The 27,908-nt window shown below is 47.8% G+C and overlaps 3 protein-coding genes across 4 annotated transcripts in view; 1 reads left to right on the top strand and 2 right to left on the bottom strand.

Annotated features, from left to right (window-relative positions):
- Positions 1-27,908, top strand: part of LOC101947108 (interferon-inducible GTPase 5-like) — a 370,729-nt gene that overhangs the window by 247,523 nt on the left and 95,298 nt on the right. The gene's annotated exons all lie outside the window — the stretch shown is intronic.
- LOC135976772 (myb/SANT-like DNA-binding domain-containing protein 2) lies at positions 1,750-3,926 on the bottom strand. Its single transcript, XM_065574128.1, has 2 exons — positions 3,231-3,926; positions 1,750-2,354 (listed from the first exon to the last, which is right to left on the bottom strand). The coding sequence occupies exons 1-2, from the start codon at positions 3,808-3,810 to the stop codon at positions 2,206-2,208; spliced, it is 729 nt and encodes a 242-aa protein (XP_065430200.1). The 5' UTR covers positions 3,811-3,926; the 3' UTR covers positions 1,750-2,205.
- Positions 8,065-14,379, bottom strand: LOC135976773 (interferon-inducible GTPase 5-like). The gene is made up of 2 exons (XM_065574129.1): positions 14,266-14,379; positions 8,065-9,356 (listed from the first exon to the last, which is right to left on the bottom strand). The coding sequence occupies exon 2, from the start codon at positions 9,334-9,336 to the stop codon at positions 8,224-8,226; it is 1,113 nt and encodes a 370-aa protein (XP_065430201.1). The 5' UTR covers positions 9,337-9,356; positions 14,266-14,379; the 3' UTR covers positions 8,065-8,223.

Raw genomic sequence — 27,908 nt, forward strand, 5'->3', positions numbered from 1 at the left:
AGATTTGCCCACTCCAAATTGATTCCCGACTGACCGGTAGCTGTCTGGCGTTGCAAGCTTCCACGGGGCTATCGCCACTCGCTTCTTAACTGTGAGGGCTGCTCTCATCTTGGTATTCTGGCGTTTCAGGGCAGGGGAAAGCAAGTCACAAAGTTCCATGAAAGTGCCCTTACGCATGCGAAAGTTTCGCAGCCACTGGGAATCGTCCCACACCTGCAGCACGATGCGGTCCCACCAGTCTGTGCTTGTTTCCCGGGCCCAGAATCAGCGTTCCACGGCATGAACCTGCCCCAGTAACACCATGATTTCCACATTGCTGGGGCCTGTGCCTTGTGAGAGGTCTATGTCCATGTCAATTTCCTCATCACTCTCTTCGCCGCGCTGCAATCGCCTCCTCGGCTGGTCCGGGTTTCGCCTTGGCATGTCCTGGCTCTGCATATACTCCAGGACAATGCGCGTGGTGTTCATAGTGCTCATAATTGCCGTGGTGATCTGAGCGGGCTCCATGATCCCAGTGCTAGCTATGGCGCCTGGTCTGAAAAATGGCGCAAAACTAGTATCTGACAGACCAGGGGAAGGAGGGAGGGAGGGTGGGCTGAGTGACGACATGACGTACAGGTACAGGGAATTAAAATCAAGAAAGGTGGCTGTGCATCAGGGAGAAACACAAACAACTGTCACACAGAATGGTCCCCCCAAAGATTAAACTGAAAACCCTGGGTTTAGCAGGCTGTTGATTTGACGGAGGGAGGAGGAAAGCAAATGAATACAGAACAAATCTATTTTTTACATCTTAAGACGACGGTGCAGCATGACTGATAGCCCTTGGCATTTTCTGGGTGCTTGGCAGCAAATACTGGGCGCTTGGCAGTTAGTGTACTACGATGGCCTTCAGGCCTATTGCACGATCTGCTGCTCAGGGAAGACTCGGCTAACGTGCAATGATCCAACTTGTAATAGGAAGGTTACCAGTCATAATACACCATCTACTGGCAAAAGGCAAAAGGCTGGTGCAATGCAGCCCTACGGCTGCCAGCCCCACAGCTGCCAGCACCCAGATCGCCGATGACGGCTACCAGTCTACTGCACCGTCTACCGCCAAAAGGCAGTTAGCTGCTGCTGCTGTGTAGCAATGCAGTCCCCCGTCTACCGGCACCCAGAGGACATATGGTGACGGTGAGCTGAGCGGGCTCCATGTTTGCCGTGGTATGTTGTCTGCACAGGTAACCTAGGTAAAAAGCCGTGAATCGATTGTCTGCCGTTGCTCTGACGGAGCCTGACGACGGGGCCTGACGACATGTACCCAGAACCCCCCACGACACTGTTTTGCATCATTCAGTCATTGGGATCTCAACCCAGAATTCCAATGGGCGGTGGAGACTGCGGGAACTGTGGGATAGCTACCCATAGTGCAATGCTCTGGACGTCGACGCTAGCCTCGGTACTGTGGACGCGGTCCGCCGACTTAATGCCCTTAGAGCATTTTATGTGGGGACACACACAATCGACTGTATACAACCGATTTCTATAAAACCGGCTTCTATAAATTCGTCCTAATTTCGTAATGTAGACATACCCTGTGTGTTGTGTGAAGAAATACTTCCTTTTGTTTGTTTTAAACCTGCTGCCTATTAATTAACCCTCCAACCCCCCCCCCACCCGGTTCACTCTACTTCCCTGTAAACCAACCACCCCACCCTCCCCTCCCCACTTCGAGCACCGCTTGCAGAGGCAATAAAGTCATTGTTATTTCACATTCATGCATTCTTTATTAATTCCTCACACAACTAGGGGGATAATTGCCAAGGTAGCCTGGGATGGGTGGGGGAGGAGGGATGGAAAAGGACACACTGCATTTTAAAACTTTAACTCTTATTGAAGGCCAGCCTTCTGATGCTTGGGCGATCATCTGGGGTGGAGTGACTGGGTGGCCGGAGGCCCCCCCATCGTGTTCTTGGGCGTCTGGGTGAGGAGGCTATGGAACTTGGGGAGGAGGGCTGTTGGTTACACAGGGGCTGTAGCGGCGGTCTCTGCTCCTGCTGCCTTTCCTGCAGCTCAACCATACGCTCGAGCATATCAGTTTAATGCTCCAGCAGACGGAGCATTGACTCTTGCCGTCTGTCAGCAAGCTGACGCCACCTATCATCTTCAGCCTGCCACTTGCTCTTTTCATCCCGCCATTCAGCCCGCCACCTCTCCTCTCGTTCATATTGTGCTTTTCTCATGTCCAACATTGACTGCCTCCACGCAGTCAGCGTGGGAGGACATCTGGAGCTCCGTGAACATATCGTCCCGCGTCCTCCGTTTTCTCTTTCTAATGTTCACTAGCCTCTGCGAAGGAGAAACATTTGCAGCTGGTGGAGGAGAAGGGAGAGGTGGTTAAAAAAGACACATTTTAGAGAACAATGGGTACACTCTTTCGTTACAAGGTCGCATTTTTCCTCTGCCTGCCACTTTGGTATGAGAGATCACTCACGCCGTGCCAGGCAACATACTTCGGCTTGCAGGCAGCCATGGTAAGCCACAGTCTTTTGGCTTTTTTAACCTTTTTAACATGTGGGAATGGTTTCAAACAGCAGCGCATTTCCCATATCAAGGATAAATTGGGTTGACCATTTAAAATGGTTTTTCAATGTAAAAGGAGGGGCTGCGGTTTCCGGGTTAACATGCAGCACAAACCCAAGTAAACCACCCCCCCACACACACACACGATTCTCTGGGATGATCACTTCACCCCTCTCCCCACCGCGTGGCTAACAGCGGGGAACATTTCTGTTCAGAAGAGCAGGAACAGGCACCTCTGAATGTCCCCTTAATAAAATCACCCCATTTCAACCAGGTGACCGTGAATGATCTCACTCTCCTGAGGATAACAAAGAGAGATAAGGAATGGATATTGTCTGTATGCCAGCAAACACTGGGACCATACGCTGCCATGCTTTGTTATGCAATGATTCCAGACTACGTGCTACTGGCCTGACGTGGTAAAGTGTCCTACCATGGCGGACGGGATAAGGCAGCCCTCCCCAGAAACCTTTTGCAAAGGCTTTGGGAGTACATGAAGGAGAGCTTTCTGGAGATGTCCCTGGAGGATTTCCGCTCCATCCCCATACACGTTAACAGACTTTTCCAGTAGCTGTACTGGCCGCGATTGCCAGGGCAAATTAACCATTAATCATTAAACACGCTTACTTTTAAACCATGTGTAATATTTACAAAGGTAAACTCACCAGAGGTCCCTTGTGTGCCCTCAGGGTCTGGGAGCATGTCTTGGGTGAGTTCGGGGGTTACTGGTTCCAGGTCCAGGGTGATAAACATATCCTGGCTGTTGGGGAAACTGGTTTGTCCACTTCCTTGCTGTGAGCTATCTTCATTGTCTTCATCATCATCTTCCTCGTACCCCGAACCCACTTCCCTGTTGCGTGATTCTCCATTGACGGAGTCATAGCACACGGTTGGGGTAGTGGTGGCTGCACCCCCTAGCAGGGCATGCAGCTCCGCGTAGAAGCGGCAAGTTTGCGGCTCTGCCCCGGACCTTCCGTTTGCTTCTCTGGCTTTGTGGTAGGCTTTCCGTAGCTCCTTAATTTTCACGCGGCACTGATGTGTGTCCCTGTTATGGCCTCTGTCCTTCATGGCCTTTGAGACTTTTTCTAATATTTTGCCATTTCCTTTATGGCTATGGAGTTCAGCTAGCACTGATTCATCTCCCCATATGGCGAGCAGATCCCGTACCTCCCATTCTGTCCATGCTGGAGCTCTTTTGCGATCCTGGGACTCCATCATCGTTACCTGTGCTGATGAGCTCTGCATGGTCACCTGTGCTCTCCACGCTGGGCAAACAGGAAATGAAATTCAAAAGTTTGCGGGCCTTTTCCTGTCTACCTGGTCAGTGCATCTGAGTTGAGAGTGCTGTCCAGAGCGGTCACAATGAAGCTCTGTGGGATAGCTCCCGGAGGCCAATAATGTCGAATTCTGTCCACACTACCCCAAATCCGACCCGCAAAGGCCGATTTTAGCGCTAATCCCCTTGTTGGAGGTGGAGTAAAGAAACCGATTTAAAGGGCCCTTTAAGTAAAAAAAAAAGGGCTTCGTCGTGTGGACGTGTCCAGGCTTAATTCGATTTAATGCTGCTAAATTCAACCTAAACTCGTAGTGTAGACCAGGCCTTAGGTTCTATTGAAAAGAAACTTTCCCATGTAGGCAAGGGCCTCAGTTTAAAAAACACTGATTGAAATTGGACTGGTGCAACTTGCTCCTGTATAATTTCATTCCAAAATGGGACAAAATCCAGGCTGTGTTGAAGCCAATGGGAGTTTTGCCATTGATTCAATTGAGTCAGGATTTCACCCAATTTGTCCTTTTTAAAAAAAGGAGGGAGAGATGATCCCAGGCAGGGGATGAAATTTTGGTCTAAAAGAAAGGACATAGCACCATTAGGATTGACCCAATGTCCATCTAGTCCAGTATCCCGTCTCTGACAGTGGCCAGCACCAGATGATCCAGAGGAAGGCGTAATAACCTCACAGTAGCAGATGTTGGCTGATCTGCCCCTTACATTGGATTTCATTGATTTAAGCCCCACAGCATGTGGTTTAATAGCCCTCCTATAATAGCTATTTTTAATTATAATAACTGGTTATTCTGGACGCTTGCTAGCCCGTGCCAACAGTGAAATGATATGAAAGCTAATGAGACACATCCTAGTAAATTCCACTTTCAAAAATGTATTTAACAGATGTTGAATGACGTTGTTGCTATAGTTACATGCATGTAAATAATCCTCACAATCCGTAGGACAGGCAGAATTACCATCAGGATTTAAAAGTTATAACAGTGTGATACATAGAAAAGCTATTTTACATCAGTTTTAGAGATTTGTATGGTTCCTTCTGTGTAGACCTGGGCAAATTGATGTTTTGGTTCAGTAGCCAAACTGAAAAATCAGAATTAAAAAAGAAACTTTTGTTTTCATGTGGCCTTGAAACTATCAGAGTGGTAGCCATGTTAGTCTGTAGCCACAAAAACAACAAGGAGTCTGGTGGCACCTTAAAGACTAACAGATTTATTTGGGCATAAGCTTTCATGGGTAAAAACCTCACTTCTTCAGATGCATAGAGTGAAAATTACAGATGCAGAATTTACATTTATTCTCTAAGTAAAAGAATAAATGGACACAAATCGGACATCAGGAATGGTAACATACAAAAGCCAGAAGGAGAACACTTCAATCTCCCTGCACATTCTATAACAGATTTAAAAGTAGCCATTCTTCAACAAAAAAACTTCAGAAACAGACTTCAAAGAGAAACTGCAGAACTAAAATTCATTTGCAAATTCAACACCATTAATCTGGGCTTGAATAGGGACTGGGAGTGACTGGCTCATTACAGAAGCAGCTTTTCCTCTCCTGGAATTGACACCTCCTCATCAGTTATTGGGAGTGGACCACATCCACCCTGTCAACACTGGTTCTCCACACGTGAGGTAACTCCTTTCTCTTTATGTGTCAGTATATAATTCCTGCATCTGTAATTTCACTCTATGCATCTGAAGAAGTGAGGTTTTTACCCACGAAAGCTTATGCCCAAATAAATCTGCTAGTCTTTAAGGTGCCACTGGACTCCTTGTGGTTTTTGTGAAAACAAATGTTTTGGTTTTTCTTCCAAAATGAAAAACCAATATATTTTTGTTTCCGGTCAAATGAAACCTAAGAGTTGTACAGATTGAATTACTTCAGTAGAAAATCACAGCAGTAGCTGCGATGGTTAAACATGACACCCTGATGCGCTTTTGAAAATGCCAGCTTAGATAGATAGATAGATAGATAATGTAAGGGGACTACTAACATTCAGTGGGGTGTTTTTGTTGCTAGCTCCCAGTAGCAAAGGAAAGGGGAAGGATCGATGGGAAATCAGGACCCTGAGACTGACAGTCCTCAGGGGCAATGGGGAAAGGCGAACTCCAGGTCAGCCTGATGGACAGTGCGGGCAGGCTCATCAGGGAGTCAGGAGGCCAGGGGGGTCCCGTCCTCCGTGTGAGCTGGGTCAGACAGAGTGGGGCCGAGCTAAGGAGAGAGCGGGGTGTGAAGCGGAGCTGGGGAGCAGAGCCGGGCTGGCCAGAGGGACCAGAGAAGCAGCCCAGGGAGCTGGAGGCAGAGCAGCAGCAGCAGCCGTGCTGAGGCCGAGTGGTGGAGCTGGGGCTGGAGCCGGGGCTGGAGCCGTCCGGAGCTGGGTGCGGGGAGCAGCTGGGGAGAGGAGGGGGACCCTGGGCAGTGGGCCCAGCACAGGGAGACACCTCAGCCAAGAGGCTCTGCAGGCCAGACTTGGAGGGGATCATAACCCCGACCGGGCAGGGGCGATGCCAGGAAGAAGGGTCCTGCTACCCAGAGCCTGAGAGCGTGTGGCCACCACCAGAGCAAGTGTCCAACCCGCAGCATCTCTGCAGCACGGCCAGGGCCTGAGAAGGAGCCTGGGACCTACAAGGGACAGACTGTGACCTGCCCTGACGTGCCAGAGACACTGGTTGTGATGTTCCCGGCCACAGAGCTGGATGATGTGTTTTCCTTTAAACTTTCCCCTTTTTCTTTATTCCTTTTTAAACTAATTATTGATTAAGTAAATTGTATTTGCTTTAAATTGTATGCAATGATGAGTGGGTCAGGGAAGTGCCCAGTGCAGAGAGAGTACCCCGAAGTGGGGACACTCTACTCCTGTCTTAGGTGACCAGAGCAGGGTTGGGGGTCCAGCCCCCCAGGAATCCTGGGCCCAGCCTTGTTGAGGTTACGAGGACTCTGCCAGACAGGAGAGTGGAAGGGGAGCCCTCAAGGACAGGCAGGGCTTTGGGTAAAGGGTGTTGGAGCGAGGACTCAGATCCTTCTGCTAGCCCATTTCACCGGGTTGTGCAGAAGTCAGGAAAGTTCCCCACAATAGTAGGACCTTTGCCCCGCTTTAGATAGATAGATAGATAGATAGATAGATAGATAGATAGTGGGGGTGGATGGGGATAGATAGATAGATAGATAGATAGATAGATAGATAGATAGATAGATAGATAGATAGAGGGGGTGGATGGGGATAGATAGATAGATAGATAGATAGATAGATAGATAGATAGATAGATAGATAGATAGATAGATAGGTGTCTGGGGATAGATAGATAGATAGATAGATAGATAGATAGATAGATAGATAGAGGGGGTGTATGGGGATAGATAGATAGAGGGTCTGTATGGGGATAGATAGATAGATTAGATAGATGGGTGTCTGGGGATAGATAGATAGATAGAGGGGGTGTATGGGGATAGATAGATAGATAGAGGGGGTGTATGGGGATAGATAGATAGATAGATAGATAGATAGATAGATAGATAGATAGATAGAGGGGGTGTATGGGGATAGATAGATAGATAGATAGATAGATAGATAGATAGATAGATAGATAGATAGAGGGGGGTGTCTGGGGATAGATAGATAGATAGATAGATAGATAGATAGATAGATAGATAGATAGATAGATAGATGGGCTGGTGTTTATGGTGGGGGAGTGTATATAGGGGGATAGATAGAAAGAGGGTTGGGATGTATGGAGAGAGGGGAGAGAGAGATACAGTGGGAATTAGGCATCTAAATAGCTTTGAAAATCTGGGTCACCATCCATGAGGAGCCAAATACACCTCTGAGGTATAACACCCTGGTGGCTACCTTGTTGTGCAAGGAGTTGTACTTTGCTACAGCCTTTAAAAGGGTGCAGCATACTCCCCCCATATCCCACCAGCTCTGGAGTCAGGGGCATGGGACGATGTGGAGCCGTTACTCCATTCCCCACCCACTGATACCCAAGGCAGTGACAGAATCCCAGATTCCTAGACCAGAAGGGACCACAGGCAAAGTAGCCCCACCTCCTGTCTATCACAGACCAGCAACACCACCCAGCACCCGCACACTAAACCTGACAACCGAAATTACATTAAAGTATTACAGCCCTCAGACCCCAGAGTATTGGGAGGGTTGTCCCTGCATTCCCTTAAGTGCCAGAGAGCATGCTCTGAATTTGGTCTCATCTCACCATCAGAGAACAGGGACCAAATTCTGCTGTCAATGATCCCAGGGTAAATCCAGTTCTGTTGATTTAATTGGAGTCACTAGCTTCACACTGATGAAACCAAGACCAGAAACTGGTCCTAGGTCTTTCTTGCACAACAAGTGAATTGATTTTTTGGTTAGGTTACTTTGACTTTCTCCCTTCTCCCTCCAAAGCTTCCTTCAGAACTCCAAAGGTACTTTCAGCTATGGAATCCAAAAAGTATTGAAGCACTCTGTGTGTTCTTCCAATAGAAACACTTGCACCTATCACTGGTATCCACCGGATAACGTTAGCAGCCATAGAAGTAAAGTTATTCAGCAGGTCACATATAGAAATGGGTGTTATTGCTGAGGCCTGTGGACATGTCATCACAGACTTCAGGTCTTTGACATCCTTCCCAACCTGCCCAGCGAGAGTAGAGAGGGAGTCGTCATCCAGGCCAAAGTCTTTGTAATAATCTTTTATGAAATTTGTCATGATGAAAGAATCCGCATAATCAAAGGGACCCAGCAAAGCAGCAACAGCAAACCCGCCCGTCAGGAAGCTTGTTCCAATTGTAGCCACCCATTTTTCTGATTTTTTCTCTTGCAGAGTGGACCATGAGATGCTCAGTAATTTCTCTCTCTCCTGACTGAAGATTTTGTTGAATAAAGTTTCTTTCAGGAGTGGAAAATCATAATGGCAAGGTCTACTGCTGGATATGAGAAAAACCTGGTGGTGAGTCAGACCCCCTATTTGCAGGCGCTCTGTGCACTCCTCTCGGATCCTTCGCAGGGCGCTCTCCTCAGCCATTTCATATAACACATCGTTGTCCACTTTGGAGCGTACAAAGTAAAAGCTTTTCCCCCTCCTTTGAATTTCCTTAGCGAGTTCAGTATGGATGTTTATGAAACGCTCAGAGGCAATTATGATGAAAAGGTCATATAGGTCAAAGCCTACCTGCTCAAGATACTTGTCTGCTTTAAAATCTGAAGATGAGATCTCTGGCATGTCACAAAAGTACAATTTAGGGTATCTAGGATGTCTGTAGGAGGTAGGCCTTCTGTTTGTCCTGTTCCCCACCCATGCAATTTGGGCAGCTCCTGTATCTTCATTCTTCAGATCCCTGATTGCATTGATAAAGGATGATGCACCAGAGCCCGACTTTCCAATGACAGCAACGGCAAATCTGCGATTCATGATCTCCTGGGCTATGGAGACGGCTCTGGAAAGGTTCCCTGCTTTCACCGCTGCCTTGAAATCTTCGGTGGACATAATGGACAGATTCTTATTGTCTGTAGGGAACAAAATGTAACTTCAATAATTTCCCCTCAAAACATTTTCCCAGTGTTAAATGCTTGATTAAATATTTGGGTTGCTTTTTTATCAGATTTAAATAATGATGCTAGCAGTGTGGTCTGATGCAGAATTTACACACATGCTGCTCGAGCGAGGTTCATACTTCAAGCACTGGTAAACGAGATCTTTAAGTGGCTCAGTGAGAAGGCCGGGAACAGTCAGAAAAGGCTACAGTTTTCTGTTTCTTTATTTCAGGCAAGGGAGAAGCAGTCAGCAGAGCTGTGTGCTGAGATCTGTCAGCGGGTGATCAGAAGCAAACAGAGCGAGTGGCCATGCTGCACTCATACACCATGAGGCAGGGTGGGGCACCTGCTCCAAGCCGGGGAGCAGAGGGGGTCACTTTTTCTCTTACAGGGCATGCAGGAGACCAAGCAGACGGTTCCCCGGATGATCTGTCTATAGAGTGGAAAAGGCTTCTAGTGGAGGAGAGACAGATGGAGCCGGAGTCCAGGTGTCTGAGGGCTGCTCTACACCACACAGTTAAAGGCAGTTTATCTAGACCTAATTATTTCAGTGTACACACTACAGCCTTGCTCTTGCTGATGGAGGTACTCCACTACACCGACATAATCACTCCACCTCCATGAGACGTGTAGGGCTTAGGTTCGTGTAGTCAGGGTGATGTATTGTCCCTGTAGACACTGCATCCCTTACCTCAGCTGTCTTGTCAAGTTCAAGCCTCCTGCCATGAAATTGACAAGAAAGCTTGGCAGCTAGAGCCCAGTTTCCCCGCCCTCCACCCCCAACTCCCCTGGAGAGCTGGGTGGCTGGACTCTGCTCCCGGCTGGGAGCCAGGGTGAGAAGCAGGAGCAGCCCCTCCCGTCTGCTCCATGCTGGGAGCCGGCAACCTTGTCAATTTCATGGCTCCCTGAGCCGTGAAATGGACAAGGCTGCCTGGTCCTGGCGGGGAGCGGGTTGAGGAGCGGGGGCAAGAACCTGGGACAGCTGGACCCGGGCAAGAAGCTCTGGGCAGGTTCCCCCGCTTCCTGGGGGAACAGGGAGTGTGGGAGGGGGGCAGCCCGCCAGAAGCCCAGGAGCCTGTGGGTCAACTGGGCTCCTGACAGGGATCTGCCAGCAGAGCTGAGCGATCAGGCTCTCAGCTCCCCACCCTGCCCATCTTAGGTCAGTGAAAGTGCTTCTGGGGAAGACGCACACCACTGAAGCTTACTGCTTACTTACAGCAACAGAACTAGATCAGTTCATGGAGGATAGGTCCATCAATGGCTATTAGCCAGGATGAGCAGGGATGGTGTCCCTAGCCTCTGTTTGCCAGAAGCTGGGAAAGAGCGACAGGGGATGGATCACTCGGTGATTACTGTGACGGGTTGGATCACAGAAACCCCCTTGGGGCTGCCAACTGATGTGCCCAGACTACTTCTGGCCCTGCTTTCCTGCCCTCCCAGCTTGGGACTTCAGTGCCCTGCCTGGTTTTGAGCCAGATCCGCTCGCCTGCTGCAAACCCAGACCAGGGTCTGAACCACATCCCCTAACAGCTGCAGGCTTAACTGAAAGCAACTTACAGACGTGTTCCTGTCTTTAACACTCAGATGCCCAACTCCCAGTGGGGTCCAAACCCCAGATAAATCCGTTTTACCCTGTATAGAGCTTATACAGGGTAAACTCATAAATTGTTCATCCTCTATAACAGTGGTCTCCAAAGTGGGGTGCGCAAGAGGATCCTTCAGGGTGCGCGGCAGGAGGCGCGCCGCCGGAGCACTGCCGCTTTTTTTTCCCCCTTCAGCAGTTCGGCCGGGAGTATGAGCGGCTTTTTTTTTTTTTTTTGCTTCAACAGTTTGGCCGGGAGCAGGGGGTGCGTGCTCAAAATTTTTTTACTGATGGGGTGCGCGATCAAAAAAGTTTGGAGACCACTGCTCTATAACACTGATAGAGAGATATGCACAACTGTTTGCCCCCCCCCCCCCAGGTATTAATACATACTCTGGGTTAATTAGTAAGTAAAAATGATTTTATTAAATACAGAAAGTAGGATTTAAGTGGTTCCAAGTAGTAACAGACAGAACAGAGTAAATTGCCAATCAAAATAAAATAGAACACGCAAGTCTATGTCTAATACAGTAAGAAAACTGAATACAGATAAAACCTCACCCTGAGAGGAGTTCCAGTGAGCTTCCTATTACAGACTAGTCTCCTTCTACTCTGGGTCCAGCAATCACTCACACCCCCTGTAGTCACTGTCCTTTGTTCCAGTTTCTTTCAGGTATCTTTGTGGGTGGAGAGACTATCTCTTGAGCCCAGCTGAAGACAAAATGGAGGAGTCTCCCTGGGGTTTAAATAGACTTTCTCTTGGGGGTGGAGACCCCCCTCCTCTCTCCTATGCAAAGTCCAGCTCCAAGATAGAGTTTTGGAGTCACATGGGCAAGTCACATGTCCATGCATGACTCAGTTTTTACAGGCAGCAGCCATCGCCCACATGTTATCTTGAATGTCTCCAGGAAGACTTCTTATATGGATTGGAGCATTCTAAGATCCATTGTTTGTTAAGTGGTTCTTGACTGGGCACTTAATTTGCACATTCTTTTCTCAAGAAGCTGACCAAATGCTCTACTAAGGTTATCTCATAGAGCTGGAAGGGACTCTGAAAGGTCATTGAGTCCAGCCCCCTGCCTTCACTAGCAGGACCAAGTACTGATTTTGCCCCAGATCCCTAAGGGGCCTCCTCAAAGATTGAACTCACAACCCTGGGTTTAGTAGGCCAATGCTCAAACCACTGAGCTATCCCCCCCCACCCCAGAGCAAGTATACAGCCAATATTCATAACTTCAAATACAAAAATGACACATGCATACAAATAGGATGAATAGATTCAGCAGATCATAATGTTTGCAGAGATATGTTACATGGCATATGTAGCATAAAACATATCCCAGTTATGTCATATATACATTCATAAGCATATTTCCATAAAGCCCTCTGGGGTGCACCGTCACAATTACCTGTTCTGTTCCCTCTGGGGCACCTGTCACTGGCCACTGTCAGCAGACAGGATCATGGGCTAGATGGACCCTTGCTCAGACCCAGTAGGGCCATTCTTATGTTCTTACGTCAATGGGGTGGAGTAGGGGGAGCAGGCGGGGTTGGGATGGGGGAGGTGATGGGGCCCCAGAAAAGGGGTATTGATCATCCCGGCCTGTGCATGTGAACAGCCCCAGCCCCACAGCACTGGGTGAGCTCGTCTCTGTGCCCCTTCACAGCCCCAGGCCCTCTCCCATCCTGGCCCCAGAGAGGAACATGCCCCAGCCCCTCTCCTACCCAACCCCCTAGAGAGCAACAGCCCCCGCCACCCCCTCACAGACAGCAACACCCCCATAGCTCCTTCTTCCACCAGGGCTGCTCCCCCTGTCAGACAGCCTGTTCCCAACCTTGGCCTTCAGCGCCACCCCAGGGACCTGTCCACTCGCCCTGCCAGACAGAGCCGGCACAGGGAAAGCAGACGGGGCCACGCTCAAGGGCTGGAGTTAGTGAGGGGCCCTGACCAGCAGGGACCAGAAATCATGGGGACGTCTTTCCACTCCCCTCCCAACCCTGGCCCTTGAGTGCAGCCCCGTGTGCTTTCCCAGCACAGCACTGAAGGAGCAGGGTTGGGTGGGGGTGGGGGTAGGAAAGATGCACCCAGGAATACTGGCCCCCTGCTACTGAAATATGGGATAAAAAGCATCTTGCACTGATTGAGTATGGGACAGGCCATTTTCTATTTAAATAAGGGACGTCCCATGTAATACAGGACTGTTGGCAACCCTAATGGGGTCAGATCCTAAGCTGGGGTCAATCGGCCATAGCACCATTGGAATGAATGTGGTTATGCCAATTTCCACCTAACCCTTAAAGGGGGTCTATAGAAATTACACTCACAGCTCTAGAATTGAAGAGAAACTCAGCGCCTGGGTCTCATTTACATTAAGGCCCCTTTAAAACTCTCCGGCAGCGTAAACGGACCTTAACGTCAGTGAGAATAACATTTGCTCCCACTTTAAGTTCCTCATACACTGCTACAGCAGAGCAATAGGACTTCAGTATAAGTGAAATCACATCCCCAGATCATTTCTGCAGGTTTTTTTAAAACCACCCTATAAACACCGTCAGCTAGAATATAATTCTCTATTGCATTCTATAGGATGCGTTAACAAAAACCCATTGGGTTGTACATTCTGTTCTACTCCACGCTGATCCAACCTCAACTGGAGTATTGTGCCCTGTTCTGGGTTCCACATTTCAGGAAAGATGTGGACAAACTGGAGAAAGTCCAGAGGAGAACAACAAAAATGATGAAAGGTCTGGAAAACATGAGCTATGAGGGAAGATTGAAAAAACTGGGTTTGTTTAGTCTGGAGAAGAGAAGGCTAAGGGGCAACATGATCTAAGTTTTCAAGTACTGTACATAAAAAGTTGTTATAAAGAGGAGGGTGATAGACTGTTCTCTTTAACCAGTGAGGGCAGGACAAGAAGCAATAGGATTAAATTGGAGCAAGGGAAATTTAGGTTAGACATTAGGAAAAACGTCCTCACTGCCAGGGCACTTAAACCCTGGAACAAATTACCCCAGTGAGTCTTCCTTATTGGGAATTTTTAAGAGCAGGTTGGACAAACACCTTCAGGGATGGTCTAGATAATACTTAGTCCTGCCTTGAGTGCAGGGGACTGGACTAGACGACCTCTCAAGATCCCTTCCAGCCTTATGATTCTATGAGTCTACGATTGCCAGTCATTGCTCAGCAGCCATTTTAATGGTCATTTTGAAGCTGCCATTTTAAATGTCTCCTGTACCTGGAAGCAAAAGGCAGCGGCAGGAGCAGCAAATGAGAGCCAGTCCGGAGAGGAGTCTCTTACCTTCCACCCCAAGTGCACCAGACCCTCCGACCTCCTTGGTGATCTCAAAGAAGCAGAATAATCCCAGCGTATTCCTCCATCTCCCTCCCTTCCTGTGTTTCTCAGCGTCTCTGAGCTCTGAGTAACAGGAAAAGTGAAAGTAAATAATGCAACGATCTAAGCACGTAGCAAAGTTCAGATCTCTCAGGGCTTTCAGGGGAGTAGAGAATCAGAACCGTACATCTGCAGCTTGTCACTTGTGTGTCACCAAACGCATGAGCCTCATGACCAGGGATAAACCCCAGCCCAAATGTGCTGGTTGTTTGGAATTTATGGGTAGCAATTTCACGAGTGTCCACTTCACCTTTTCAGAAGGGTTCCCTGGCATGTGACACCCGTAAGCATCTCAGGCCCCGTCCGCACTGCTGCTGCGTGGTGTGACTCCAGCCCGGGCAGACAGACTCACACTAGCTCTGCTTGAGCCAGTGTGCTAAAAATAGCAGTGTGGACAATGCAGTATGTTGGGGGGAGGGGACAGCTCAAGCTTCAGCCATTGGAGCTGGGACCCAGGGGGTTTGGGTGGAGTTGGACTTGGATGGCTAACGAAGCCACCACCGGTGCCCCAACATCGCCTTTTTTCAGCGTTCCAGTTGGAGCGAAGCCAGCGTCTGTCTGTCTGTCTGTCTGTCTACCCACACTGAGAATAACGCCTCCCAACTGCAATGAAGACCGCCCCTCAGGCCTGGTCTGCCCTTAGAAGTTAACAGGATCACTGTTTCAATGAGGAATGTGATTTTTATCTGGCTATAGGGTTCTTCTACGCTGGAGGGGTGATTTGCAGCTCGAGGAAACACCCGGGTTAGCTCTGACAGCCCCTTGGGCGGCCGTGCCCACACTCCTGTTTTTAGCCTGGTTGCTTGATCAGAGCTAGTGTGGCTAGATCACATGAGCTGCTCTACTTTAAGTACACTCGTATCTTTAATGCAGTCTCTAACTTAATAGTGCAGACAAGCCCTCAGATCAGGGCCGCCTTTAGGCCGATTCAGCCGATTCGGCTGAATTGGGCCCCGCGCCAAGAGGGCCCCGCGCTGCAGCTGTCCACCCCGCCCCCAGCTCACTTCCCCGGCCCCTCCTCCCCTCCCCTGAACGCTCCAGTTACAGGGCCCTGGGCTGGGACCCAGTGGAGTAGGATGGGCCAACTCCATACCTGGGGCTTGGCTGCACACTCACCATAGGCCTGAAGGCCTATATCCTTGTTTGCTGTCTGCCCCAGACAGGAGGCTCTGGGCTGTAGACTGCTTGTCACTCAGCCCCAGCTGGAATGGCTCAGATCCAGTCTATTGGTGCCAGCCATAGTGAGACAGAGTGACCTCCCTCCAGACCCAAGGGGGAGGGACCACTACGCTGGGGTAGAGGAACAAGGGGTAGCCAGCCCTGAGGTACCTATGTGGAATCAGGATCCCCCAGCTCCTCAGGTAAATGCACTTCTGACCCAAAACACTGAGCGCAGGAGCTGTGGGCTCAGACTCATACATGTCTCATGAGCATCAGTGACATTTCTGTGCTATGCAGCAGCGTGGGGCACTGGAGACCAGCTGGACCCCAATGCAGTGTTTAGGTGCTCACTAGAGATGGGTTGGTGGAAGAATTTTTGCCTCCCACGTGGGAGACCCAGGATCACTTTCCAACCAAGGCAGAACTGGGTTTTATTGCCTAGTTGTAGAAGCTACGGTATTTCAAATTTGAAATAAGGGTCATACTACTACTACTACTACTACTAAAAAATAAGCTCTATACTACAGAGAACACAATTGCATGGCGGTGAAGAAACTGAGGGTCAGGTAGCTGAGGCCAAATAGATAAGGAGCTCAAATAGAAGTCCATGGGGGCATGGACAGCGGGGGAAGCTTCCCTTTGGGGAGGCTAGCCTTCTGCTCCACCCTGCCCCAGACCCCACTCAGCCCCATCCCCCCTGCCTGCTATAGCCCTCCTCTCCTCCAATCCCTCCCCTCCCCCAGATTGCCAGAAAATCGAAAATGAATTTCTCTTTAGTGTTATAAACCTCTCACGCAAGGGACAAAGGTCTGGAGAGTGGAGAAGTGAAACTGAAAAGCAGATGTTGCTGCACTAAAACAAAAACAATCATGATTAGTAGGTTTATAGCATGTTTACCTTCAAAGTAGATCATTAACTTTAGCAATTTGAGTCTTGCAGCCTTCTGGGAAGTCAGAAATTATTCCTGACTCCATGTTCACAGATGAGGGAAGTGAGGCAGAAGGATTAATGCCCAGTGTGGAGCTGCCCAAGCCAGAGAGAGCATCAAAGGCAGCCTCCAACCCCAGGAGGAGGGTTTGGAACTTTGCTCCAATGCAAATCCCTCCTGTGAGTTTTCCATTGTCACAGATGTACAAGTGGAAGATTGCTTACACGGGCTTCTTGCTTCAAAGTGCTTCACACACAGAAATCAATTGAACCTCACAGTGCCCATGTCAATCTGGTCTATATTATCACCAATTTACAGATGGAAAAACTGCCAAACACTGGGCTTGATCCTGTACCCATGGAAGCCAGTGGCCCAGCTCCCACTGACTTCAGTTGTGCAGGATCAGGGCCAGAGAGCGGTTGAGGGACTTGCCCGAGGTCACACAGCAAGTCTGAGTCCTGGCTGTTGGGGTCCCCAGAATTAGTCACTTGGTTTGGATGATCGGTGACAACTGCAGCTCTCATTGAGATGCATGTTGGTCTCTAGGTGTTTTTGGCAGCTGTTGGATCCAGTGGCAAAAACTGTTGCGGAACATCACTGCACTTGACAGTTATGCTCACCAATTTTATGTCTCACTTACATCTAATGGAACAGACCAGCAGATATTCTCAATTAGTTAGTGGAATACAGAATACTTCCAGCCATTCACAATGGGCATTTACTGAAACAAAAACATGTCCCATGAATGGTCCAACATGGTCTCTGTGGCTTCACTGCCACAGGGTGGATGCCCACTCCCAAGGATGCAAAGGAGCATGTTGAGGCATGTGTTGTGTTTGCTGACAACCATGACACTATTTTGCCATTTTGTCTGTTTGTGTATCAATCCCTAGCCACTACATATAACTCCTGGCCAGGACCTTTACTTTTATAACTGCCAAATGGCCTTTGGGTAATTCTTGGATTACACGGGACCTGAGCTTTGTAGGAATAACCACCCTGAGATCACAAAGTAGGCACCCTTGCTATATGATGAACTGTTCTTTCCAAGCAAAGGGAGCTGGAGACAGTTTATGGGCATCAGTCCATCCACTCCCAGTAAGGTCACACACTTTTGCCAGCACTGGATCATTTTTAGTTTTGTGTTTGGTCCCGTGGCATTTGTTACTGGCAAGGATTCAGTTTGTGCCGTATAGAACACACCAACTCTCTCTTTAGTTTGACTTTAGTATCCTCACCTGCCACTTCCAATGGCAGGTGTGCCAAGCAATCTGCATTTGTCTGTTGTTTGGTACCATTGATCTCCAGATGATAACGGTGAGGGCCCGAGAATATTGCCCTTCTCTGTAACCGTGCCACAGCCACTGCTGGGACTGTTTTCTTTGAGTTCAGCAGCAGTTGATGATCTTTAACCGGAGTAAATCATTCCCCAGAGAGAGTTCGGTGAAATGCTTTAGCTCCCCAGGCTAAATTCAGAGTTCCTCAGTGTGAGCATAGCGGTGAAGACAAAAGCAATAACCTTTCAGCACAATCTGCTCCCACATGTGAAATTACTGCTCCTAGTCCACATGGGGAAGTGTCACAAGTTACTCTAGAGGCAAAGCAGCTATCTAAGAGTCATTCCAGGCTGTTCCTTCCTGCCTCCAGTGTTAACAAGAGGACAATGATAACTATATCCTTTCCAGAAGGCTGTTCGTCTCAGATATCTAATGTCAATATCACACTTTGGAGATAAGAAGCGCCAACCTTTACTGGTACTGGGGAGAGCTGATGTAGTTTCAATTCCATTTCTGCATTCTCCACACTTATCCAGGTATCTCGGGCTAGGCAGGAAATTTCTTTGCCTATCGACCTTTGCCTGGCGGATAGAAGGGATGATTAACAAGACATATTGCTGGGTGAAAAGTTTAGACACAAAGTTAAAACTATTTTTTTTTAGATTTTCCCTGCCCTCGCTCATATTTTTGCACCAGGTCTAGTAATGAGCAAACACTGGGGACTGCATCTGATTCCTCCTATTGGAACACACTCATCCCGGCAGTAATATTTTTAGTTAAATTGGCAGTTCATGTTCTGCTGATGTGACTGTGGGCTGGATCATGCTGTATGAGCCCAGGCTGGGACGTGCCAGGCCCCATGGCCACTCAGGCAGGGTGCAGCTCTGAGGAAATGGCTTCATCCAGGATTTAATCAATACAAGGAAAGGTGGGAACCCAGGAGGAGGAGGGACAGTGAAAAAGGGGACTGCAAGAAAGGACTGGGGTTAAGAATATAAGAATGTTAGCAACTTAATGTCCAGCGAGTGCCGTGTCCCAGACTGAACGGAACTGGAGCCCTGGTCCATGTAGCCTGGCAACCTCCCTGCACTACCAGACCAGATCAATGGATGCATCTGGCCCAACACAGACCTCCTCCCTGTCATGCTGGGGCAGACCAATGGGCCCATCGGACCTGGCACTCCAGAATTCCTACAGCAACAGCTCAGACCAACGCATAGATTCATAGATTTTTAAGGCCAGAAAGGCCTATTGTGATCATCTAGTCTGACCTCCTGCTGAGCACAGGCAGAATTAAATTTTAGAGTCCTTGTGGGCCCCACCTTCTGCACTCCAAGTGCCAGAGTGGGGAATCAGCCTTTGACAACTGGATATGTGGTTTTAGTATAAATATTTGTTTCAGTTCCCCATCCCAGAAAAAATATTGATGGTGAGGTACATTCAAAAACACTACAGTGAGTTTAATTTTTTATTATTATTGTTATTGTTATGAACTAGCTAGCTAGGTTACTGGGTTTTTTTTCAGTGTGGAAAATTGTGTGTTATTTTACGGGTTGAATGATGACTGAAAGACATAAGCCCCCGCCAAAGTCTGTCACTAAGTCCGGTAGTTTTGTCAAGTGTCAGTCGCGCAACATGGTGGTTCCTACCCCTGAAGCACTGCACTTTCTCCATGGGATTCCCAGGCAGATGTTGAATCCCTGACTCTTCAAGTCAAGGAAAGTGTGGGCCCTTTACTGAATGAGGGAGGCAACCTAGTGACCGAGGATGTGGAAAAAGCTCATGTACTCAATGCTTCTTTTGCCTCTGTCTTCACCAAGGTCAGCTTCCAGACTGCTGCACTGGGCAGCACAGCATGGGGAGGAGGTGACCAGCCCTCTGTGGAGAAAGAAGTGGTTCAGGACTGTTTAGAAAAGCTGGACGAGCACAAGTCCATGGGGCCAGATGCGCTGCATCCAGGGGTGCTAAAGGAGTTGGCAGATGTGATTGCAGAACCATTGGCCATTATCTTTGAAAACTCATGGCGATCCAGGGAGGTCCCGAATGACTGGAAAAAGGCTAAGGTAGTGCCCGTCTTTAAAAAAGGGAAGACGGAGGATCCGGGGAACTACAGGCCAGTCAGCCTCACCTCAGTCCCTGGAAAAAACATGGAGCAGGTCCTCAAGGAATCAATTCTGAAGCACTTAGAGGAGACAAAAGTGATCAGGAACAGTCAGCATGGATTCACCAAGGGCAAGTCATGCCTGACTAACCTAATTGCCTTCTATGAGGAGATAACTGGCTCTGTGGATGAGGGGAAAGCAGTGGATGTGTTATTCCTTTACTTTAGCAAAGCTTTTGATACGGTCTCCCACAATATTCTTGCCGCCAAGTTAAAGAAGTATGGGCTGGATGAATGGACTGTAAGGTGGATAGACAGTTGGCTAGATCGTCAGGCTCAACGGGTAGGGATCAATGGCTCCATGTCTAGTTGGCAGATGGTTTCAAGCAGAGTGCCCCAAGGGTCGGTCCTGGAGCCGGTTTTGTTCAATATCTTCATTAATGATCTGGAGGATGGCATGGACTGCACTCTCAGCAAGTTTGCAGATGACACTAAACTGGGAGGAGTGGTAGATACGCTGGAGGGTAGGGATAGGATACAGAGGGACCTAGACAAATTAGAGGATTGGGCCAAAAGAAACCTGATTCTTGGTTCAACAAGGACAAGTGCAGAGTCCTGCACTTAGGACGGAAGAATCCCATGCACTGCTACAGACTAGGGACCGAATGGCTAGGTAGCAGTTCTGCTGAAAAGGACCTAGGGGTTACAGTGGATGAGAAGCTAGATATGAGTCAACAGTGTGCCCTTGTTCTCAAGAAGGCTAACGGCATTTTGGGCTGTATAAGTAGGGGCATTGCCAGCAGATCGAGGGACGTGATCATTCCCTTCTATTCAACATTGGTGAGGCCTCATCTGGAGTACTGTGTCCAGTTTTGGCCCCACACTACAAGAAGGATGTGGAAAAATTGGAAAGATTCCAGCGCAGGGCAACAAAAATATTAGAGGGCTGGAACACATGACTTATGAGGAGAGGCTGAGGGAACTGGGATTGTTTAATCTGCAGAAGAGAAGAATGAGGGGGGATTTTATAGCTGCTTTCAACTACCTGAAAGGGGGTTCCAAAGAGGATGGATCTAGACTGTTCTCAGTGGTACCTGATGACAGAACAAGGAGCAATGGTCTCAAGTTGCAGTGGGGGAGGTTTAGGTTGGATATTAGGAAAATACAGGCCTGAATCCTACGAGGGCAGTAGCACTTCTAACAGCTACATACTGTAGAGATCTTTCACTCAGTTTCAGTGAATTGAAGAGGGGCAATAGTGTTCCACTGTTGACCCACATTTAGTTTGTGGTCCTCTATAACTCCCAGAGTCTTTCCTGTAGTGCTCCCTCCTAGGCAGTCATTTCCCATTTTGTATGTGTGCAACTGATTGTTCCTTCCTAAGTGGAGTACTTTGCATTTGTCCTGATTGAATGTCATCCTGTAAACTTCAGACCATTTCCCCAGTTTGTCAAGACCATTTTGAATTTTCATCTTCTCCTCCAAAGCTCTTGCAACCCCTCCCAGCTTGGTATCATCTGCAAACTTTGTAAGTGTGCTCTCTATGATATTATCTAAATCATTCTGAAGATATTGAACAGAACTGGACCCACCACAGATCTCTGTGGGACCCTACTAGATATGCCCTTCCAGCTCAGTTTTGAACCATTTATAAATACTCTTTGAGTAAGGTTTTCCAGCCAGTTGTACATTCACCTTATAGTAGATGTATCTAGGTTATATTTCTCAAGTTTGTTTATGAGAAGGTCATGTGATTCAGTATTAAAAGCCTTACTAAAGTCAAGATATATGACATCTACTGCTTCCCCCCCATCCACAAGGCTATTACCCTGTCAAAGAAGGTTATTAGGTTGGTTTGACATGATTTGTTCTCTGACAAATCCCTGTTGACTGATAGTTATTACCTTATTATCTTCTAGGTGCTTACACATTGATTGATTATTGCTCCAGATACCAAAGTTAAACTGACTGGTGTATAATTCCCTTGGTTGTCCTTATTCCCCTTACATAAGAACCTAAGAACGGCCATACAGGGTCAGACCAATGGTCCATCTAGCCCAGTATCCCATCTTTCGACAGGGACCAATTCCAGGTGCCTCAGAGGGAATGGACAGAACAGGTAATCATCAAGTGATCCATCCCCTATCGCCCATTCACAGCTTCTGACAAAATGATTAGGGGGATGGAACAGCTTTGATGTGAGGAGAGATTAGTAAAACTGGGATTTTTCAGCTTTGAAAAAAGACAACTAAGGGGAGATATGATAAAGGTCTATAAAATCATGATTGTTGTGGAGAAAGTAAATAAGGAAGTGTTATGTACTCCTTCTCATAACACAAGAACTAGGAGTCATCCAATGAAATTAATAGGCAGCAGGTTTAAAACAAAGAAGAGGAAGTATTTCTTCACACAATGCACAATCTACCTGTGAAACTCCTTGCCAGAGAACGTTGTGAAGGCCACGATTATAACAGAGTCTAAAAAAGAACTGGACAAATTCATAGAGGATATGTCAATGCCGACGCCTGTACCAGGGAATTTAACATCCAGATCTTGAAATATACTCCTTGGTGCCTCTTCTGTAGCAGCCATCTCCCTGTGCGGGGTGGGTGGGGGAGGGAGAAAAATATGTTAGTGCTCATCTTTCACTCAGTTGGCAGAAATCCTGACTGAGATCAGGGCCCCCATGGTGGCAGGCACTGCACAGCCACTGACGAGATTGGGGCCCCGTTGCACAGACACAGTGAGGAACAGCCCCAGCCTAAAAGAGTTCCCCGTCTAAACAGACAAATGGAAGGGTTTTATTTAACACAAAGAAATAATCATCATAATTTACTTTGGAGGGTGAGATATTGGCACTCCAGCTCCTACAAGAGTCCCCGACAAAGGAGTACTGAATGTCTCTTAGACTTACACTATCTTCTCTGTGTCCAATACTTTGGTCAGGACCTTTTGGGCGTCTTGAGCCACGTCATCGAGAAAGCGCCGCAGGACGGTGGAGGTGATCCAAAATGACAAATCTGCCTCGATAGGTGTAGCAATCAATGGTAATCCACTGAGGATACGTTTTCTTCTTGTCATGCAATCAGCTTTAGCCTTGACCAGCAGATTCAACGTAATAGCCTTTTATATTTCTTCATTTACAGGGGACCTTACCATGGCTTTCAAGTCTGCGATGGGCTTCCCAGCCATCTTGGCAAGGTAAACCAGGGAGTTGTCATCCAAGTCAAAAGTCTTGCGGTAACTTGCCATGCAGCCCATCAACTGGGGAATGTCAGAAACAACCGGGAGACCTGGGATAGGAATGGCAGAGATGGTGCAGGAAACCAGGGCTTGTTTCCAGACATCTCCCTGCAGGGCTTTCTTCTTCCTTTCCAGGATGGGTCTGGAAATGCTTGGCAGGGAAAGAAGAAAAACATGGGAGTTATAATTCAGGCCCCCATTTGCCACTGTACACTCAGAGATCAAACCACATTTCCCATGATGCACCATGATTTCCCCTCTTGAGGAGAGACAGAGGCAGAACATCACCAATTGGCTCTATTGTGATTTCAAAAACACAAACCTTAGCTGTGTATTGATCATCTTCGAAACCCAGGATGGCATTAACGAAGGACAATTTCCCAGAACCCGGTTCCCCCATGATGGTGATGTCGAGCCTGGCCTTTTTTGATAGCTCCAGGGATTTCTGTACTTTGGAAGCTGCTGCTGAAAGGTTTCCTCTGTCGATGGTGATCTGTAGCTCTTCAAGATCCTCCTTGGACATAGCGGGGAGCTTAAAATCCAAATTCTGTGATCTACCAGCAAATACGGCTACTGCAGAATCCTGCACTTAGGAAGGAAGAATCTCATGCACCACTACAGGCTTGGGACCAACTGGCTAAGCTGCAGTTCTGCAGAAAAGGACCTAGGGATTACAATGGATGAGAATCTGGATATGAATCAGCAGTGTGGCCTTGTTGCCAAGAAGGCTAACGGCATATTGGGCTGCAGTGACACCTGGTGGCCAGTGAGAGTAATGCATAGAGTGTGTCCTTCTGCCTACCTCTCGCCACCCCCGGAGCAACAGTGACCCCTCGTAGCTAGTTGTGGGATGTGTGTGTGCACGCACAGTGTGGTTCCCATGGAGCAGCAGTGACTGGAGGGAATATGTCCCTGCTCTTCCTCCAGGTTTCCTGCTGTCCAGATGCCCTCTGACCACCACTCTCCTAAAGCCAGCAGGAACAGGGCTCTTGTCCTACAGCCCTCACAAGATCCCCAAGGCTGGCAATGTGAATGAGGACAAGGGGCTGCAGCGGTTTGTCCATTAGGGGGTCTTGGCCCCTCTGGGAATATTTCCTGGAGAAGCCTCATTGTTCAGAACCCAACTTCTCTGGACTGAGCTGACTCTTGTCTCTGCAGAGAAAAGGATAAGTGACTTGATTGGCATTCAAAGACTGTCTCAATGCCTATCTCAAAGCAAGGTCAAGTAACAAGTTAGGATGGGCAAGGAAGATCGGGGGAAGGCAAAACACTAAAAGGTCAAAGAAATGCCTGCCCATGACCGTACCCCTTTCCCTTCCCATGGGGTACAAAAGAGGTGGGACGAAGATCCCTGACCAACAACCCCACAAAACGGAACTTGACCATAAGTTATAAGGGGTGGGACCAATGGCGTGCATTTCAGGTATAATGATGCCTGCTGAGGAGAGGGGGAATGGGACACTGGGACACAAGGATCTGCGGCATCAGAATTATGGGACACATGCTTGCTGGAAACTAACCCCAATAAACATCACATTGCCTGCACTTGGGATTTCTGGTCTTCTGCTTTCTGTCAGTGTGACAAGAACCAGGGGAGTGGGTGAAGGGAAAGCCCCCTAACACTCGCCATAATCAAAGTTCATGTACTCTGCTGTGAGACTGACGTGAATTCTGACACAAGATCTGCAGGATTCTGCAGCAGCTTAATTTAAACTGGAAACGGGAAATTCTTCTGAATTAAATCAGAAAAGGAACCGAGCACTCAGTACGTGTCCCAGCTGTTGCTGAAGTTGATACCAAATGCAATTCATTTTATGTTGCCCCTACATTTTTTATTTTCAATGTGCTGCAAAATTTGGTATAGGAAACATAACTGCCTCATTGATGTGGTCATGGGAGAAGCTGTTGATTTGTGCACTTTAGCTGGATGTTTCTGTTATTAAAATAATCATTAGTGAAATAATTCTTAATGCAGCCATTTAAACTGTCATCTTTAGCCATTGATATGAGCGGAACAATTCACATCTCCCACAGCTCCTGTTCCAGATGGTCTGCAGATTCAAGGCAGGCATCTCTGCACCAGCTCACATTTGGAAGGCTGTCTCATAGTCAGAGAGGATAGAAAGTTAAACAGACTTGATTGAAAAATGAGAGAGACATTTTCTCTGGATATTTTTCAATGAACATTTTTGAAACAAAACCAAATATTTTCCTTCATTATGTTTCAAATCAAAGTTTCAGTTTTTTGGTTTTCAAAAGCAAAGGAAATCAGTTTTCAATTTTTAGTTTTCCAGGTTCCCCTCCCTTTTCTCCAACCCTCCCCAATTTAAGTAGGGAAGGAACATTAAAAAAAAGAGAGAAAATGGGGTGAGAGAACAGAATGTTGTGGAAAACTGAATGTAAAGGTAAAATTCAATTTGAAACAAAATGAAAATATGAATGTCATTTCAAATTTTTTTGTTGAAAACTTGAAAAAATTTCACATAAAAAAGAAAAAAAATCAGTTCATCTATAACAATTTTTTGACAGGAAAGAAATTCTGCCAGTTCTTAAGTTAATGTTGTTTAAAAGGAAGCTCAGATTTTGAGGCCCATTCTGCAAACATGATTGGAATCTCTGTCGTATTCCCTATCCTGGGGATCTGGGTACATGATCTATCAAAATCAGGAAAGACAACGCAACCACTTGTGTGGGCTGTGCAAGAGTTTGAGATAGTTCTGCTCTGATCTCTAGATGCACCTGGATCCTTTCCATCTCTACCCTGGTTACGGTGATTTGATCATCTCTTTGCTGTTCTCTGGCCTATTACATTTCTGTCTTCTTTAAAGCCTTTATCAGAACTCTTTGTCACCTTTAAGACTAACAGAAGTACTGGGAGCATAAGCTTTCGTGGGTAAGAACCTCACTTCTTCAGATGCAAGTAATGGAAATCTCCAGAGGCAGGTATAAATCAGTATGGAGATAACGAGGTTAGTTCAATCAGGGAGGGTGAGGTGCTCTGCTAGCAGTTGAGGCGTGAACACCAAGGGAGGAGAAACTGCTTCTGTAGTTGGAAAGCCATTCACAGTCTTTGTTTAATCCTGATCTGATGGTGTCAAATTTGCAAATGAACTGGAGCTCAGCAGTTTCTTTTTGGAGTCTGGTCCTGAAATTTTTTTGCTGTAAGATGGCTACCTTTACATCTGCTATTGTGTGGCCAGGGAGGTTGAAGTGTTCTCCTACAGGTTTTTGTATATTGCCATTCCTGATATCTGACTTGTGTCCATCCTCTTGCGTAGTGACTGTCCAGTTTGGCCAATGTACATAGCAGAGGGGCATTGCTGGCATATGATGGCATATATAACATTGGTGGACGTGCAGGTGAAAGGAAGTATTTCTTCACACAACACACGGTCAACCTGTGGAACTCCTTGCCAGAGGAGGTTGTGAAGGCCAAGACTATAACAGGCTTCAAAAAAGAACTAGATAAATTCATGTAGGATAGGTCCATCAATGGCTGTTAGCCAAGATGGCCAGGGAAGCAAACCCGTGCTCTGATGACTTGGCAGCTGGTACTGGTCAACAGAGGCAGGATTATGTGAAATTGCCCAGTTCTGTTCATTCCCTGTGAAGAAACGGCCACTGGCCACTGTTTGAAAACAGGATACTGGGCTAGATGATATGGCCCACTGTGGCCATTCCACCCAGGAAGGAATCCCTCCCACCTAGACTTTACTGCACCAAACCCTATTTCAACCCTTCCTTGGGTGTGCCACATCCCTCTGTCCCCTGCACAGGGTCCTCACCACACTACAGGAAACGAATCACCATTTGCTACTTTCTGGACATCAGCACTTTGTGTGGAAAGGCCTGAGAGGGGTCAAGGATCCATCACAGGTGGGTGTCATTTGACTTCTATATTTGGGAGGGCGGCTCCAGTGAAGCCAATGTGAGTGCACTGGGGTACAGGGAGGATTCCGCACCTGAAGAGTCTGTCTCTGTCAGACACCGCGGGGGAAGTAGAAATAGAACAGAGGGGACCGGCATTGGGTGTTTCAACCACAGCTTTCAAAAGTGAAACCACGACCCTCTCTCCCTGGGACACTGCTGCAGACACAGGACGGGGAGGCCAGGCCAAGGCAGGGGAGATCACAAGGCCCTGTCGGCACAGCCTCACGGCCAGCGATGAGCTCGCTCCCACAGCACTGAGCTCTGCATTTCCTGGCTTTTCCCTTTTCACTCGCAACACCGACTCCTGCATTTAGTTTGTAAGTGTTTGGGGAGAGGTGGGAAAACTCATCAGTCAATGGCACTGTAGCATGCTTCCTGGGGCTCTGGGCTGGCATCACCTGGGAGTTGGGTTCCCCAGCTACTGAGACGGAGGCTGTCAGAACCAGACAATCTCCCATCTCCTCAGTGACAAGTTCTGCCCCTTACCCATTTTTTATTAAAATGCAAACTGTCAATTGTTTGCAAATCAGGCTGCAGAACCAGCTTGCTGTGCTCCTGTCAGAGCTCGCCAGGTAAGCAGGGGCAGGCCGAGTCCGTATTTGTACAGAAACCCCCCCAAATCAACACCAAACCACGCACAGCAACGAACCAGATTCTCAGCTTGTGCAAATCTCCACAGCTCCTTTGACTCCGGTGGAACTACATGGATTTACACCAGCTGAGAACTTGGCCAGAGTCTGTAAAACCCCCCTGGGATGATCTGTTAGCTCAGTATTAATTTTATTGGCACCAGTTCCTGCAGCTGTCGTTGGCATGAGTGCACCGAACGGCCTGTCCAGTTGTTGTTTACATAAAACTATATGTGACATGCGCCATTCTCTTCCAATATTAATCAATATAACAAGGAGCG

Source organism: Chrysemys picta, chromosome 20 (assembly GCF_011386835.1).
Source record: "Chrysemys picta bellii isolate R12L10 chromosome 20, ASM1138683v2, whole genome shotgun sequence".
Taxonomy (NCBI): Eukaryota; Metazoa; Chordata; order Testudines; family Emydidae; genus Chrysemys; species Chrysemys picta.